The sequence below is a fragment of the Myzus persicae genome, unplaced genomic scaffold, assembly GCF_001856785.1.
Source record: "Myzus persicae strain clone G006 unplaced genomic scaffold, MPER_G0061.0, whole genome shotgun sequence".
Classification (NCBI taxonomy): Eukaryota; Metazoa; Arthropoda; class Insecta; order Hemiptera; family Aphididae; genus Myzus; species Myzus persicae.
Window position 1 is genome coordinate 303,246 of NW_019102926.1, and position 13,850 is coordinate 317,095.

Here is a 13,850-nt window from a genome sequence, read left to right on the forward strand (position 1 = left end):
TGCGTCCCAGTTCATTTAGAGTTACCCAGGTTACACGTACACCATACAGCCCAATACATTCATTTAATTTGTCGATAAAATATTGCTGATGCGCTCGCTTCTACAAATTCTATACAGTAAGGAGATATTGACTCAAAAGTTGAAAAGTTAACACAATTATAATTAAACTACAATACTATAGTATAATATAATACCTATAACGGTAATAACTTATAGGTATATTGTATAACATGTACATCAACCCTTAGGTTAACTAAGGCTAACTGAAAAAAAAACAAAATCAAAATCACATGGCTATTGTGCATCATATTATGGTACCTATATTATATTGATTGTTTTCAATAAGCTTTATAAGTTATATAACTTATACGCATATATACTCTGTATAGGTATATTTTATGTTATTATTTTTATGCGTCCACATCTATATATTTTTATAAAATATTTTCAATGTTATTTGAAAGCAATTTACTTTAAAACATATCAAATGTTCGTTTCCTTATTTCAATAGTGTGCTGTTAGTTTAAATATTAGATCGAATGGACTTATTCATCAAACTTGTAGGTAAGAACAAAATTTGTGCTTAAGCGCCGGCTTTCATTCGATTTCAATTTTCAACTGAGATATGAGCATTTCTAATTGGTGATATTTCACATACCCGTGTATTTTGCTCAAAATTAAAAATATCGAAAATTCGCCTAAGCACATTTAATGTTCTTATCTAAAAGTTTGATAGTAGGTCAATTCAGTCTAATATGAAAACGAATAACACACTATTGAAACTAGTGAACGAAAAAATTGCTATTTCATACGTGTGTAAGCCGTAAGGCGGAGACAACAAATGCATTGGTAGTGTCCTCCATTAATGCTTAACAAGGGGTATACGATCTCCCCCCAACTCCCTCCCCCCGGCGACCAAAAGACCAACGAACCTTTTCTCAGTAAAATACTAAAATGTAATATAATGGATTTCTATAGATATCTATCATTATGTGTTAACTTTGTTATATTATTCATTTAAGTTGTGTACATAAGATAAGTATAATAAACCTACCATATGCTTGGGCAGAGTAGCTTATAGTAGGTATCATTATAATACCAAACATTTTAAATAACTTTCCGAATCTTAAGTATAGATAAGATGCTCTAAAAATTTGTCAAACTATTATGAATTTAAATTCATATTTCTAAAAAATGCTATTCTGATATATCATAATGTTGTTTCTTAGAATAACTATCATCTGTCTTACCGAAGAAAATAATCGAAATGGAGGATTCATTGAAGCATCATAATACAGAAAACTTACTTAATCAATTACGAATATGCATTGCTAACGATTATTTACCTTCTGATAATTGTTACAGTAAGTTTAATATAATATTGAATTATAATTATTTTCTTTCGAATTACGTAGTAATATAAGCATTTGATCAATAATAATAACATGGAATATTAAAAACTGTATATACAAAAAAAAATGTGTTTTTTACTTATTAGAAGAATGGAATAAGTTTTTAGTGATTTAGTACCTAGATGCTTATAAAACATCAATAAGTGCCTGATGACTTAAAAAAATAGATACAGAATTTCCGGATTTCGAAGTATACTGCCAACAGAAATTAAATTGAGGAAGAGGAAAAAATAGACTGACAAACTTGAAAAATAGCGTCCGAACTTAGCTAGATTCGGTTTAATTTAAATTCAAATGAAGTATAATAATACTAAATGTAACTGCATTTTTTCCAAATATTATATATTGTCTTTTGAAATTCTTAGCTTTATTGCTAGTTTCGACTTCGATATCAGAACGCACATTTTCTACCATGATAAGATTAAAAAAATGTTTAAGAAACTTACTTGGCCAGGAACGCCTTAAAGGTCTAGCTCTTTTAAGTGTAGATACATAACAAATTTAAATCAATCCAGATATTGATCGTTGCGAAAAAAAAAGACTGCTAGACTCTATACTGTAAAAATATTTAATTTAAAATTGTATATAAATTCATTATAACATGCAAACCTGAACTAGATGTATTGATACAAACATTTGATTTAATTTTACCCCTCCCCCCTTCAAAAAAACTGTTCCTGCTATGAACTGGTACAATGAGTTTGTATATTATTTAAATCATAATAAATAACAATTTCAACCACTTGTTTGTATCCTTTTTCATGTACATAAAACAACCTACATAATTATAATTTGTAATGTTTTTTTTCAGTAATACTTTGGCATATATATAAGCAATTAATTAAAACAGGAGAAAGTTCCATCAATTTTAGGCAGCTTATTGGATCTTCAGAAGTACTAAAAAAAGTGTGTACATTATTATTAATATAATGATTATAAAAAAAATATTGTTAACGTCATTAACAAAAATACAAAATACTATTTTGGGTATAGAAAATATTAGAAATGTAGAATTTTATAAAATTGAATACTAATTTATGTAAAAAAATATAAATAATACAAATATGATTAAACCAACACTATGGCGAGAATTAAGAATGTAGATTATAGATAAAAAAAAAATAAATTTTTTTAAGTTATCAGTGTTATAATGAAAAATAATATTATAGTATAGATACCTACCACAGGGGCATCATTTCAACAATCATTAGGGGGGGGGGGTAAGTGGGGACAAAAACTATAGGATATTATTGTATCATTTATTTAATATATATTGTCAATTATATTATTTATGAGCTTTCTTATTATCACAATATAACGAGTAGCTAATATTATAAAGTCTCAAAACAACCTACGAGCGAAGGTTAGGGTATCTTCGAGGGAGCCTCCCAGACCTCTGAGTAAATAATAATAACATGCGTAAAAACGGCGAGTTTTCTCGCTGGACTACAGTCTAAAAGCATAATTAATATATTATTGTTCTGTGCTACAAGCCGAGTAGTTATTTACCAAGAAGTGTCTAGGCCAACATTTTTAATATTGCATTATTGCCCAGACTGGCAATCTATGCACTTTTGAGTTTTGGCTATTACCACAGCTTTAGATCTAAATCCGTAGCTATTATCTAGAGAGAACCGCCACACACTCATATTCTTACGGCTAAGTTCGTGGTATAAATAATATCATAACAAAATAAATCTATTTGCCATAGATAATATTGTTTTTGTTATCATTCTTATTTTAGTCGTCGATCAATTATAATATTTTCGAATTACATTGAACATTTTTTGAAATGAAACACATTAGCACAAAATATTTTTTTTTAAATACTAAAAAATAGAAAAATTAATAAATAAATGATATGAAACGCTAAGGTATATCGACGCGTAACAAAAAAAAAAACAAAAAAAAATTATGCAAAGCCAGTAAAGAGGTATACAAATACAGTAAAACTCACTCAAAACGCTCCCGCATAAGACACTGTATTCGGCCGGTCCCTAGTCGATATAATATCCCAATGGTTTTCAACCTATCATGAATGATAAGTTTAAGGGTTACCAAAAATAATAGATTATAAGTATAGAACCTAGTAACCTATAACATTACAAATGTTTCAATATTAACTTCTATAAATTTATATTTAGGACCTAATACCAATGTTAGTCGCAGTTAATGACAGCAAAATATTATCCGTGCTAATTAAGTATGTAATTTTCTATTATATGTATTATAATTATTTTTCAATATGTCTTAAATCAATTTTTGCAGAGTTTTAACTAATCTTATAACTCCAATAGAATGTATAATACTGGATACCAAACAGCATGTCAATAGATTTGAGCATTCAAATGTAATTAAATTAAAACAGTTGTTACTGAAAAGTAAAATCTGGTGGACTGACTCAAGATCCATTAAACGTATTATACAGATTATAAAAAAATATATTGAAGAAGTAAATATATCCATCATAATAATTATTTTTAGATTCTAAGTGGAGCTACGAATGCATCGGTAATACAATGAATGTGATGAATTTTTGTTATGAGTCTTCGCATTTTGGAGCTGATGTTAAACTGTAAAACTGCTCCAAGTATCAACTTTGATAGTGGTTTTTCATAAGTTTTTTAACTGAAATAATAAAAAAATTAGCGAAAAGTCAAAATATTCCTTATGATTAAAACAAGTTCGATTGCATTGCACGGTTTTTCCCCAAACGGTTTTTGTTATTTTGTTGTGATTAAAAAAAAACATTATTCATAGGGGCTAAATATTTTTCGCCATCACGTATATTATTATTCTGTACGGCTGTATCAGTACAAAAATTTACACAGTAACATTTTGCACATAGCAATATAATAACAAAATATCCTTAAAGAGGAATCGTTTTTCATAATATTATATTAATATACGAGTACAATGGTTCCTTTTAAATTCAATTGTCTCTATTTTCTCAATATGTTCTTACTACTCATTAGTGTCTGAGTATAAAAGAACATACCTGTGACATATTATGCCATATGCCGGCACTCACTATAGTCGAGCAATGAACATAGGTATAGGTACAGCAAACGGTATGATTACCATTTGACCTATTTTTCGTTGTATTTTGACTCACTCGATACTGAAACATACATTAAAAACCTTTTATTCACCTAGTTTCTCATTTTCTTTATTTACAATATTTATTAAGATTTAATGTTTATTTGTTTACATTCATTTAATGTAGTCTAAAAACCTTTGTTGTTAAAGCCTTAATACATTTTAAAAAAAAAATATTTATTATTATGCTGTGTTTTTTTCAGTTGTCCAAACCCCTCGGCTGTTTCAGTATTTATGCTGTACCAATTATAAGTGATTGTTTACTTTTAATAAGAAATATTCTTATCGTAGATGACGACCAGTGCCAAAGGAGAATGTTATTGATTCTTTTTTGTGAACAATTTGGAGAGGTAATTGTTAATGCAGTTGTTTAAAATGATGATAATATATTAGAAGTTTATTTTAATACTGGTTAAGTAAAAAACTGTTGTGAAAATCTAGTATTTTGCTAATATAAACATTTGTACACCCCCTCCACCCCAACCACCCAAAAAAATGTATTTCCTCAGCGGTACTAACGTAACGTTACACCAGCACCCCACTTTTTGTGCAATCGACTTATGGACTCCAAAATGGTACCAATGATTGTTATTTCATTTGTACATAATTGTTGATTAAATGTTCATTTGTACCTAACCGAGTGTTGGGATACCGTGCGAGTACAATATTACAAGCAATTTAAATTATGTGAAATCTCTCATTAACTTTGTAATATTATCTACAAGGTATTTGAAATGTATACAAATATTAACTATTTTAACTTGTTTATTTTTGAATATTTATAGACACTTATGGTTTTGATTCATAATTCGTTGAGAAGAAAATGGGCAGCACAAGTCATTGAATTAATTGCTCTGGTTTTCCAAAATGACGAAGTTGCTGCAAAGATGAATACAATTATTATCAATTATAGTAAAAACAATATGGCATCATATTATCCAGTAATAACTTGTATTTCCAGTTTTAAGATAGTATATGTACTGAATACTTTAATGTGCCTCCACAACACTGGCCATAAATCATAAACCATTATCATTTTATGAACGATATGGACGATTCTCGTTAAAATATAAGTATATCGCGTTTTTACTCACTACAAATTATCATTTTTGGATTCTGAGCGGAGCGTTAATGTATTGATTTTACAATTAAATGTTTTTTCTTCTATTTTTTATCATATTTTGGGGCAGTAAAAATGTTTCGATTTTCAAATTTGGCGTTGGTTTTTGGTACCACATTGTATATAGTTGGTCCTTGGACCCTAGAACTTTACAAAATAATCGGAAAACCAAAAAAAAAGAATGAATAAAAAAAATTTTAAGCACAACCATTATTCCGTAAAATGTTGTTTTTTGATGTAAATCAAAAACAAATATTATTAGATACTTGACATTTTTACTAAAAGTTGTATTAGAATTTTCTATACGTGATCAAATATTCAAAATATTGACTCAATTACTTTTGAGTTATTTTAAGAAATTCAGAATGATCAGTTTCTTTAAGTTTTTTTCAATAAAAATATTATACTGTGTCAAGAAGCTTGAAAATGTTATACAAGGTTCCACATAAGTTTTTGATTTAAAAACTAAAAATATCAAAAATACATAATATCGACTTTTGTTTACACAAGCGTAGTATTTTGTAGTATTAAGTCCGTATACGTGCCTAGCTAAGGTTTGAATATTGAATACAAAGTATGTTAAAATGTAATGTTTTCGGCGAAACTAAGATATCAAAAAATAAAAATAAATTATTTTAATAATGATACAAATATATCATAAAATATATTTAGTAATATAGACTGACAGTTTTTTTTCGCAAAACTTTTGATTTTAGTGTTTTTACAATAATGCAACGATTTGTCATTGAGTTCAATTCCACATACATTACAGAAATTAATGAACTTACTTAATAAAGATACACTTGACACTTACTGTACGGTAGCTAGAGCCTATACATAATTTATATTTTTATTCCGTTTTTGATGAAAAATTATTTGCACCTTATATTATTTTGAATTAAATACGGATATCTATAATAATTATGTAAGAAAATAAATATAATGTGAACGGCTTAAAAAATATTCGTTATATAAAAATAAGAATAACATCAATTGATAACGCCTTCAAAATAAAAGAAAGTAAAAAGGTGTGAAAAAATCAGTAATAATTAGTGTTTCCATATTCGATATCGATACATATTATTACATATCTGTTACAACTACTAATACTGTAATTTCCAGGTTTTATTATAATATTAAAATTAGTCTGTGTCACGACTCACCATGAAAAAATGAAAAATATCTTAATCGCGGTTCGTGTTCTTGTCTCATTGATAATCTAACAACCCATACAGGCCTACCGCTAATTATCGTGTATTAGTAATAACTACTAATAAGTATTCAGTATTCAGTAATCACTATATGAGTATAAAAATAAATACGCTACTCAGTATTGTACTCGCCTATACTTCGACTTCGACTAAAATATAAAGACGCGGTTAGGTTAAACTAACGCGACCATTTTCGAGTTTGTACAATCTGGTATCAGTCTACATTTTCTGTATAGTACTGTTAGCTTTTTGAACACATAAAATAATAATAGTTCTTTGGTGTAATAACATGAACAATTTTGGGTACGAATATTTTAATTTTTCCTATATGAAAACAAAAAAACTTTTTTAACTTAACTTGAGTTAAAAAGTTAATATTACATTTTGGTTAACTCTTAACTTAGTTTAATTGATAGAACATTTTGAATTAACTTTTAACTATTAACTTGATTTAGATTTTAATTTAACTTAACTTAACTGAGTTAAAAAATATCATTAACTTGCCCAGCCTTGAAAATAACATCAATTGATAACGCCTTCAAAATAAGATTTAATAAAACATACAACTTAAACCATATTTCAGTATCTCAGCATGTACGGTACAACAGCAAAATAGGTACAATTTTCATTCTAGGTATATTTATTATCTGTACTGGTTTTAATATTTTTCTAAAAATATTCACTTTCATGTTTCATTCAAGGATAATCTTCGTGAATTCAATTACATGAAACAACAAGGACACATTATTTTAGACGATCTAGGATATAATTTAAGAATACATGCTGTAAAAGATGAAGTTGAAAGACAATTTTTGTTCAGAGAATCGATATGTAATTTACAAAGGTAAAATTAACTAAGATTTATTAAATTGATACAATTTAAAATGTATGTACCAGGACCAAGCTGTAGATATACAGCGGTAAATAAGGGTAAAAACTAACATGAAAATATCTAAGCATAAAGATTACAAAAGGGGTTGTACCATAAAAAATAAGGAATTTTCCAACTAAAGTAAGAGATATTTTAAGTATCAATATAATGTATAAATGAAACTTCAAAATGAATACTAATAAGGTGGTGCACTTGTGACGAAAATAGCAATCATTAATAGTAAAGAATAAAAATGGTTATTGAAAAAAAAAATGTAAGACCACAAACATAGGACAGTTTGATTTGATTTACATTGAAAATAATAAACAGGTGGTTAAAGTAATACGAATTTACTTAGACGACCTATGGCCTAAGGTTCAGTGTAGTTATAAGCTTTTAATAAAGTAAAAACAAATGTATGTTTGATTGTTATTTGTTATAAAAACTCAACTATTTCAGTGACTCCAGTAACACAGAAAGAGAAGTAAATACTTCTGAAATACAACCTAGAGAAATACCACATAAACTTAAATCCGATGATGGAACTCGTCATAATGCCACTATAGTTGACGCTGTCAACAAAAATACAGACACATTACGAAAAAAAAAATACACAAAAAAATTGCCAAAAAATATGTGAGTAATATACAATTTAAAATATATTTTTAAATTTTATTTTAGGACTTATATAATTTAACTTATAAAATTAAATGTTAAGGTTAAAAACATTACCAACTCGCGATGAGGAAAGTATGGATAGAAACATAGTCTTTCTTCAACTTCGAAAATTCGCTATTCATTTTCTACAAAATGGATTCAGTACATTAGTTGATGAAGTTTATAGTATACTAATATCTAATACACAGCACAACATTGATTTGTCACATTTTTTCTGGCTTTTAATATATCTTTGTAGATTTTGCAAGTTGAACAGAATTGAATTGAAAATGATCAGGTAGATTAATGTATATACTTGAATACTTGATAAATATTTTAGAACATTAAAATATTAATTGTACAAATATTTTATTATAGAGGGATTGTTTCAATAAAAATGATTAAAAATATGGCTTACGAAGGTTATAAAATTGCAAAACAACTATCGATGGCAGAACAGCAAAAATCTGATGATGTTCAAATATATGTCCGACAATTGTATTTAGTACGTATTAGCATATATTTTTACGTATCTTTAATTTATTTTATTTTAAAATTTATTTTCGTGCATCTGAAAGGTAGTCATGGCCATTAAAGAAGTAGTTGAGACTATCGAATTATATCGAAAAATATCTGTTACGCCATTAACCAACATAGATCTATTACAAGATCTTGAATGTAAGTTGAATATATAAATATTACAAATCATAATACTTCAATATTATTTTATTTTTGTAACAATAACTATTTTTAGTATTAAACCTGGTGACTAGTTTTTGATAGGTATACTTCTTAAGAATTTTTGCCGGATACCCTAGTTTTGATTATTTGTTTTAAAAAATGAATAACTATAAAGATACTTGAAATATGTTGGTATATTACCATTTTCTATAGCGATAAAGGATGATTCCGTACTTTTTACCTTTTTGAGAACACGATTTCGTTTGATTTTGATCAAACAATGGGTTGTCAAAGTGACCCCGGGGTCATCATTTACCAAAACCAAAAAATAGTCAATAGAATATTGATACTACCAACATATTTTACCTTCTATAGTAATTATTAATAATGCAATATTAAAATTTGTAATAATTTGCTATCCACTGACCACTAGTGAATGATAACATGTACATTGTACAATTTAATTTAATCAATTTGCCTCCATGTCAAATTTGATACACACCATTGATGTGACAGAATTAGCTGGCGGCGCACATTCACCATAAAATATTTTAGGTTTATAAATTTATAATATATAGTCGAGTCTCAATAACTGGAATTTTTATCTTGCACCTTGGAATGTTTTAAATTATGTATTAGCTGTTGAGGTATAGAACTCGAAAAATACATTGGTCGAATTTGTTTTTATTCCTCTTGAGATTCGAGTTATCGAGACTAGACTAAATTTGAAACAGCTACTACACATTCATGTACCGAAGTTGCTTACTTAGTTACATAGGTAAACATCGGCAGATGGATGATAAAAATATTATGATTATAAAATAGTAAGAATAAAAATAACTATACTAAACTAAGGTTTAGAGTTTGAAACCGTAGGGTAATTGTTTTTCCATTATTACATTTCGCAGTTCGTATTATTATTTACTCCGATGGTTTATACTGTAGTGTTCGATACCTGCACTATAGTAATGAATGTATTTTATTTGCTTATTATAATATTATGTTGTGTAAATTTGTCAATTTCTTAAAAATTATTATTTGTATTCAGGTAATAACTCACCAGAATCTACAACTTGGAAAGAAGATATCAAGTCATTATTCTCAATGCTAATTCATTTCTATAATAGTGACTTACAGACATTTGAATACTTGCTAGATTTAATAATTACAAATCACAAGTTGATATTATTGTTAGATAATTTAGATTATTGGACTTCAAATGATACTACTGAACATTTCAAAAGGTAACCTCATACATTAAATATTATATGAATCTAGAATCATAATAATTACTGTATTGGAGATTCGCTTAACATAAGACACTCATTATTTCAGAAAATACTAACAGTATAATAAAAGTCTTACTTCTACTAAGTTCTTAATATTTTAAATAAAAAATGCATTTTAATTTCATATTCAGAATTAGAATATTATTCGGAGTATTTCAACCTATAAATCAAACTTCGGGGAATTAGTTTATAAGTTATAACTTATCAGAGGTATTTAACTTTATATAACCCAAAGATCAATAGTAGTAGTGGACCAATATTTTGCGGGATACCTATATCACTCCACTCCATCTATATAGGTAATATATATATACTTTAAAAACTTATAAGATTTAACTCATAACTACACGTCTAAAATTCAATTTTTAGTAATCGAAGTACTCCAAAAAATAGTCTGCTTAAGAAAAAGGAAATAAAAATGCCCGTTTTCGTTACAAAAAGTAAACAAATTATAACATTAAAAATTAATAAAAATATTTATTAAAGTTTTTTAAGGTCTTAAAATTATGTACATATTTTTTCGATAACTTTAATAGTTTTTGAAATAATGATCACCTATTTATTACATTAAATTGTTGTATTAAATTGATCATTCAGTATAGTCAGTTATCAGTATAGAAGTTATGTAATTATATCTAATATTATCTAACTATACTAGATTTGCTACTGCCGACATAATGTATAAGTATGGAACTGTTCTACAAAATTACACTAAAAATGATGAATTAGTCAATGACGCCATATTAACTTTGATACGTCATGTATTTGGAGACTGTGAATTGAATTCAGTGATTTTACAACCAATTATTTTGGAAACATTATTGAAAATAACTGAAAATGACTATAATCCGTGTAAAGTAAGAATACAATATTTCCAATTTATACAGGTCATATAGTGACAGTAAGAATACTTATAGCCGCAAATAGGCGCACATTCAGTCTTAAACTTGGGAGTGTTCAAATGTTTTACCCCAAAGTGACCCTTGGGGGTGCTTCGCTCCCTCGCCCCCCATACAGCTATAAGGTTATTCATACCAGGCATAAATTAACTTCATTTTAAATTCAATTATAAATTATTACATTATAGGTAATTCGAAGTAGTGAACTTCATTTTCAATAAAGAATCTTTTTTTGGACGACATATTATAATTATAAACAATTATTACAACGACTATTACAGTTAGTTTTCGATGAACAAGGGATGCAATCAGGTCATCCATATTTTCACTAGGTACTTTCATTAATTTTGTTTTTTTATTTGTTGTATTTAATTTAAATATACTTAACATACATAAACAAGAAATATATGCCAGTGGCATTAGTGCATTGTCAATACTAACTGGAATAAACTCATTCTTATTTCTTATAGACTAAAAATTACACTTTAAACAATATTTTTAACTCAAAATAATCTGGGGGTACTAATTAAGGACTTGAGAGTGCTAAGCACCCCCTTATGTGCGCCATTGGCTATATAGGATACATTTAACATATTGGTTCATTAAATTGTATTTTCTATAGAAGTGGCGTGATTTGATTGAACGTGTTTTAAATTTAAGCAAGTTCCGTGCTATTTGTTCAGCTTATGCAGAGAGTAGAATCACTAGAAAGATACAGAAGAAAATATAAGCATACATGGAAATAAGTTGTAGTATGCTATAGTAGGTATACGGAAGTATATTACATATGGTAGGAATTGATAACATATTAGTACTTAGTAGTCACTTGTTAGTCAAAATAATAAGTAGTATAGGCCCATGAAGCCAATGAGCTGAAACAACATAATATTGTAGCTGCAGTATATGAAAGTGGTGAGAGAAATAGTGGTGTGTCGTGTGTGCTTCGCGGTCAAGTACGGGACCCATAAATATATAATACGTGATGGCGTGTCTTCATTCGTCTTTTGTTTTATTATATGTTCTTATATAACTTCCATTATTTAAATTTAACTGTTATTATTAACTGTTACTACTGTCAAATTATAATTCTGTTGTCTCAGCACATTTGCTTCATTGGCTTGAAGTATATCAATAAATATCTACATACCTAATAATCATTTATTTCACCAAAATATTATTCTCACTATACTATTATATAGGTAGGTAGATACCGTTGTAAAAAAATATTTGTAATTTACTATCTGTAGTAGCCTGTAAAACACACCCTTATGATGTAATTCATCAGTCAATAGGTATGTCATGATGGTGAGTGATGACTGTGCATTCTTACCTACCTAACACCTATTTTATAATTCTTATGTGGTTAATGGTTATGTAGCAGTAGCATCAACCTTGTAGTAGCCAGTAGGTAGGTACCTAGGTACCTACCTAACTATTCGAATAATTACCTCACTAATGTATGTTTTTTTTTATTATTATTAATAGCATAGGTACATGTTATTTTAGATAAAACATTGTAAGTGACTCAGTGACTGTGTGTTGTCCAAGTAAATTCTGAATCAGAACTTACACTTTCCAAAATAGAGGCATATCCGGTGGCCCAAAGTCACTCAGTCAGTAGTCAGTAGTCAGTAGTAAGTAGTTTGTATGTAGAAAATTGTTACGAATGTATTTAATACAAAAAATTTTAGTTTTAATTGAATATTAATTTTTTTTTTAATAAAATACCTACCCGAAACCTTACCCTGGTAGCGGATACTTCATTTATCAAGGTGATGATTTATTGTCCCATCTCCCAACACTTTTTTATTCTGAGTGGAAGAGTTTAATAATGATGTTTTGTTTACAACCACATATTATCTCGGCAGTCGGCGAACAAACTACAAAATACATTTTGTGGATTCTAAATCTGATTGGAATCAAATTCAATTTCTCCAAATTAGAAATCTGAGTACCTCCTTCGCCCAAGACTAAAATTACCTTCCTGCACGAGCCATTCACACTATTTTTTGTCACTCGCCTGTGTTCATCGATTATTCGATCACGGCGAAGGATGAAAGAAAAATGTTTACGCGTCATGCAAGGTCGCAAGGAGGTTAAAATATGAATATAAGATATGGAACTTTACCAATCAATGCAAATTGTTCTTTTTTGGAACTTACATATATCAAATATTTAAGTACAATGGTGCAATCAGAATTTGTCGGTAGGACTTTGTTTTAAAGTTAGGTATGACCTTTGGATGTTATCAATTTCGGTTTTTTTACACATTCACACATCACTCTAGTTTACTGAGTATTACGAATATTGATTTTTTTTTTTTATACTTATGTTTTATACTTATGTACTTCAACGAGTTAAAAAATAAATAATGGTGATGTAATCAGTATTTGTTAGCCGGACAGTCTAGTGATGTTCAAATTCCCGGGAATATTATTGTATATGACGGCCATCAGACTTGATTGTCAGTTAAAGTAACATAAGTAGGTATATGTATAGTGGCTTTCTTCGCCTACCGGCTCCGGTCGCAATATCCGGGGTTCTACGGACCTCTCGGATAACTTGCGTTGCCATGCGTAACCAACGCGGTTAGGTAACCACAACAACCTAG

General features: G+C 28.3%; 2 protein-coding genes across 2 annotated transcripts; both read left to right on the forward strand.

Moving 5' to 3' along the window:
• Positions 1-1,267: 1,267 nt before the first annotated feature.
• On the forward strand, positions 1,268-8,662 carry LOC111033437 (protein timeless-like). Its single transcript, XM_022314168.1, has 8 exons — positions 1,268-1,364; positions 2,224-2,318; positions 3,557-3,615; positions 3,681-3,864; positions 4,715-4,861; positions 5,297-5,452; positions 8,173-8,349; positions 8,432-8,662. The coding sequence occupies exons 1-7, from the start codon at positions 1,268-1,270 to the stop codon at positions 8,173-8,175; spliced, it is 741 nt and encodes a 246-aa protein (XP_022169860.1). The 3' UTR covers positions 8,176-8,349; positions 8,432-8,662.
• A 117-nt stretch (positions 8,663-8,779) lies between these two features.
• LOC111033438 (protein timeless-like) lies at positions 8,780-12,893 on the forward strand. Its single transcript, XM_022314169.1, has 5 exons — positions 8,780-8,875; positions 8,949-9,048; positions 10,100-10,295; positions 10,999-11,197; positions 11,862-12,893. Exons 1-5 carry the CDS (start codon positions 8,780-8,782, stop codon positions 11,967-11,969), a joined length of 699 nt encoding a protein of 232 aa, XP_022169861.1. The 3' UTR covers positions 11,970-12,893.
• Positions 12,894-13,850: the final 957 nt, after the last annotated feature.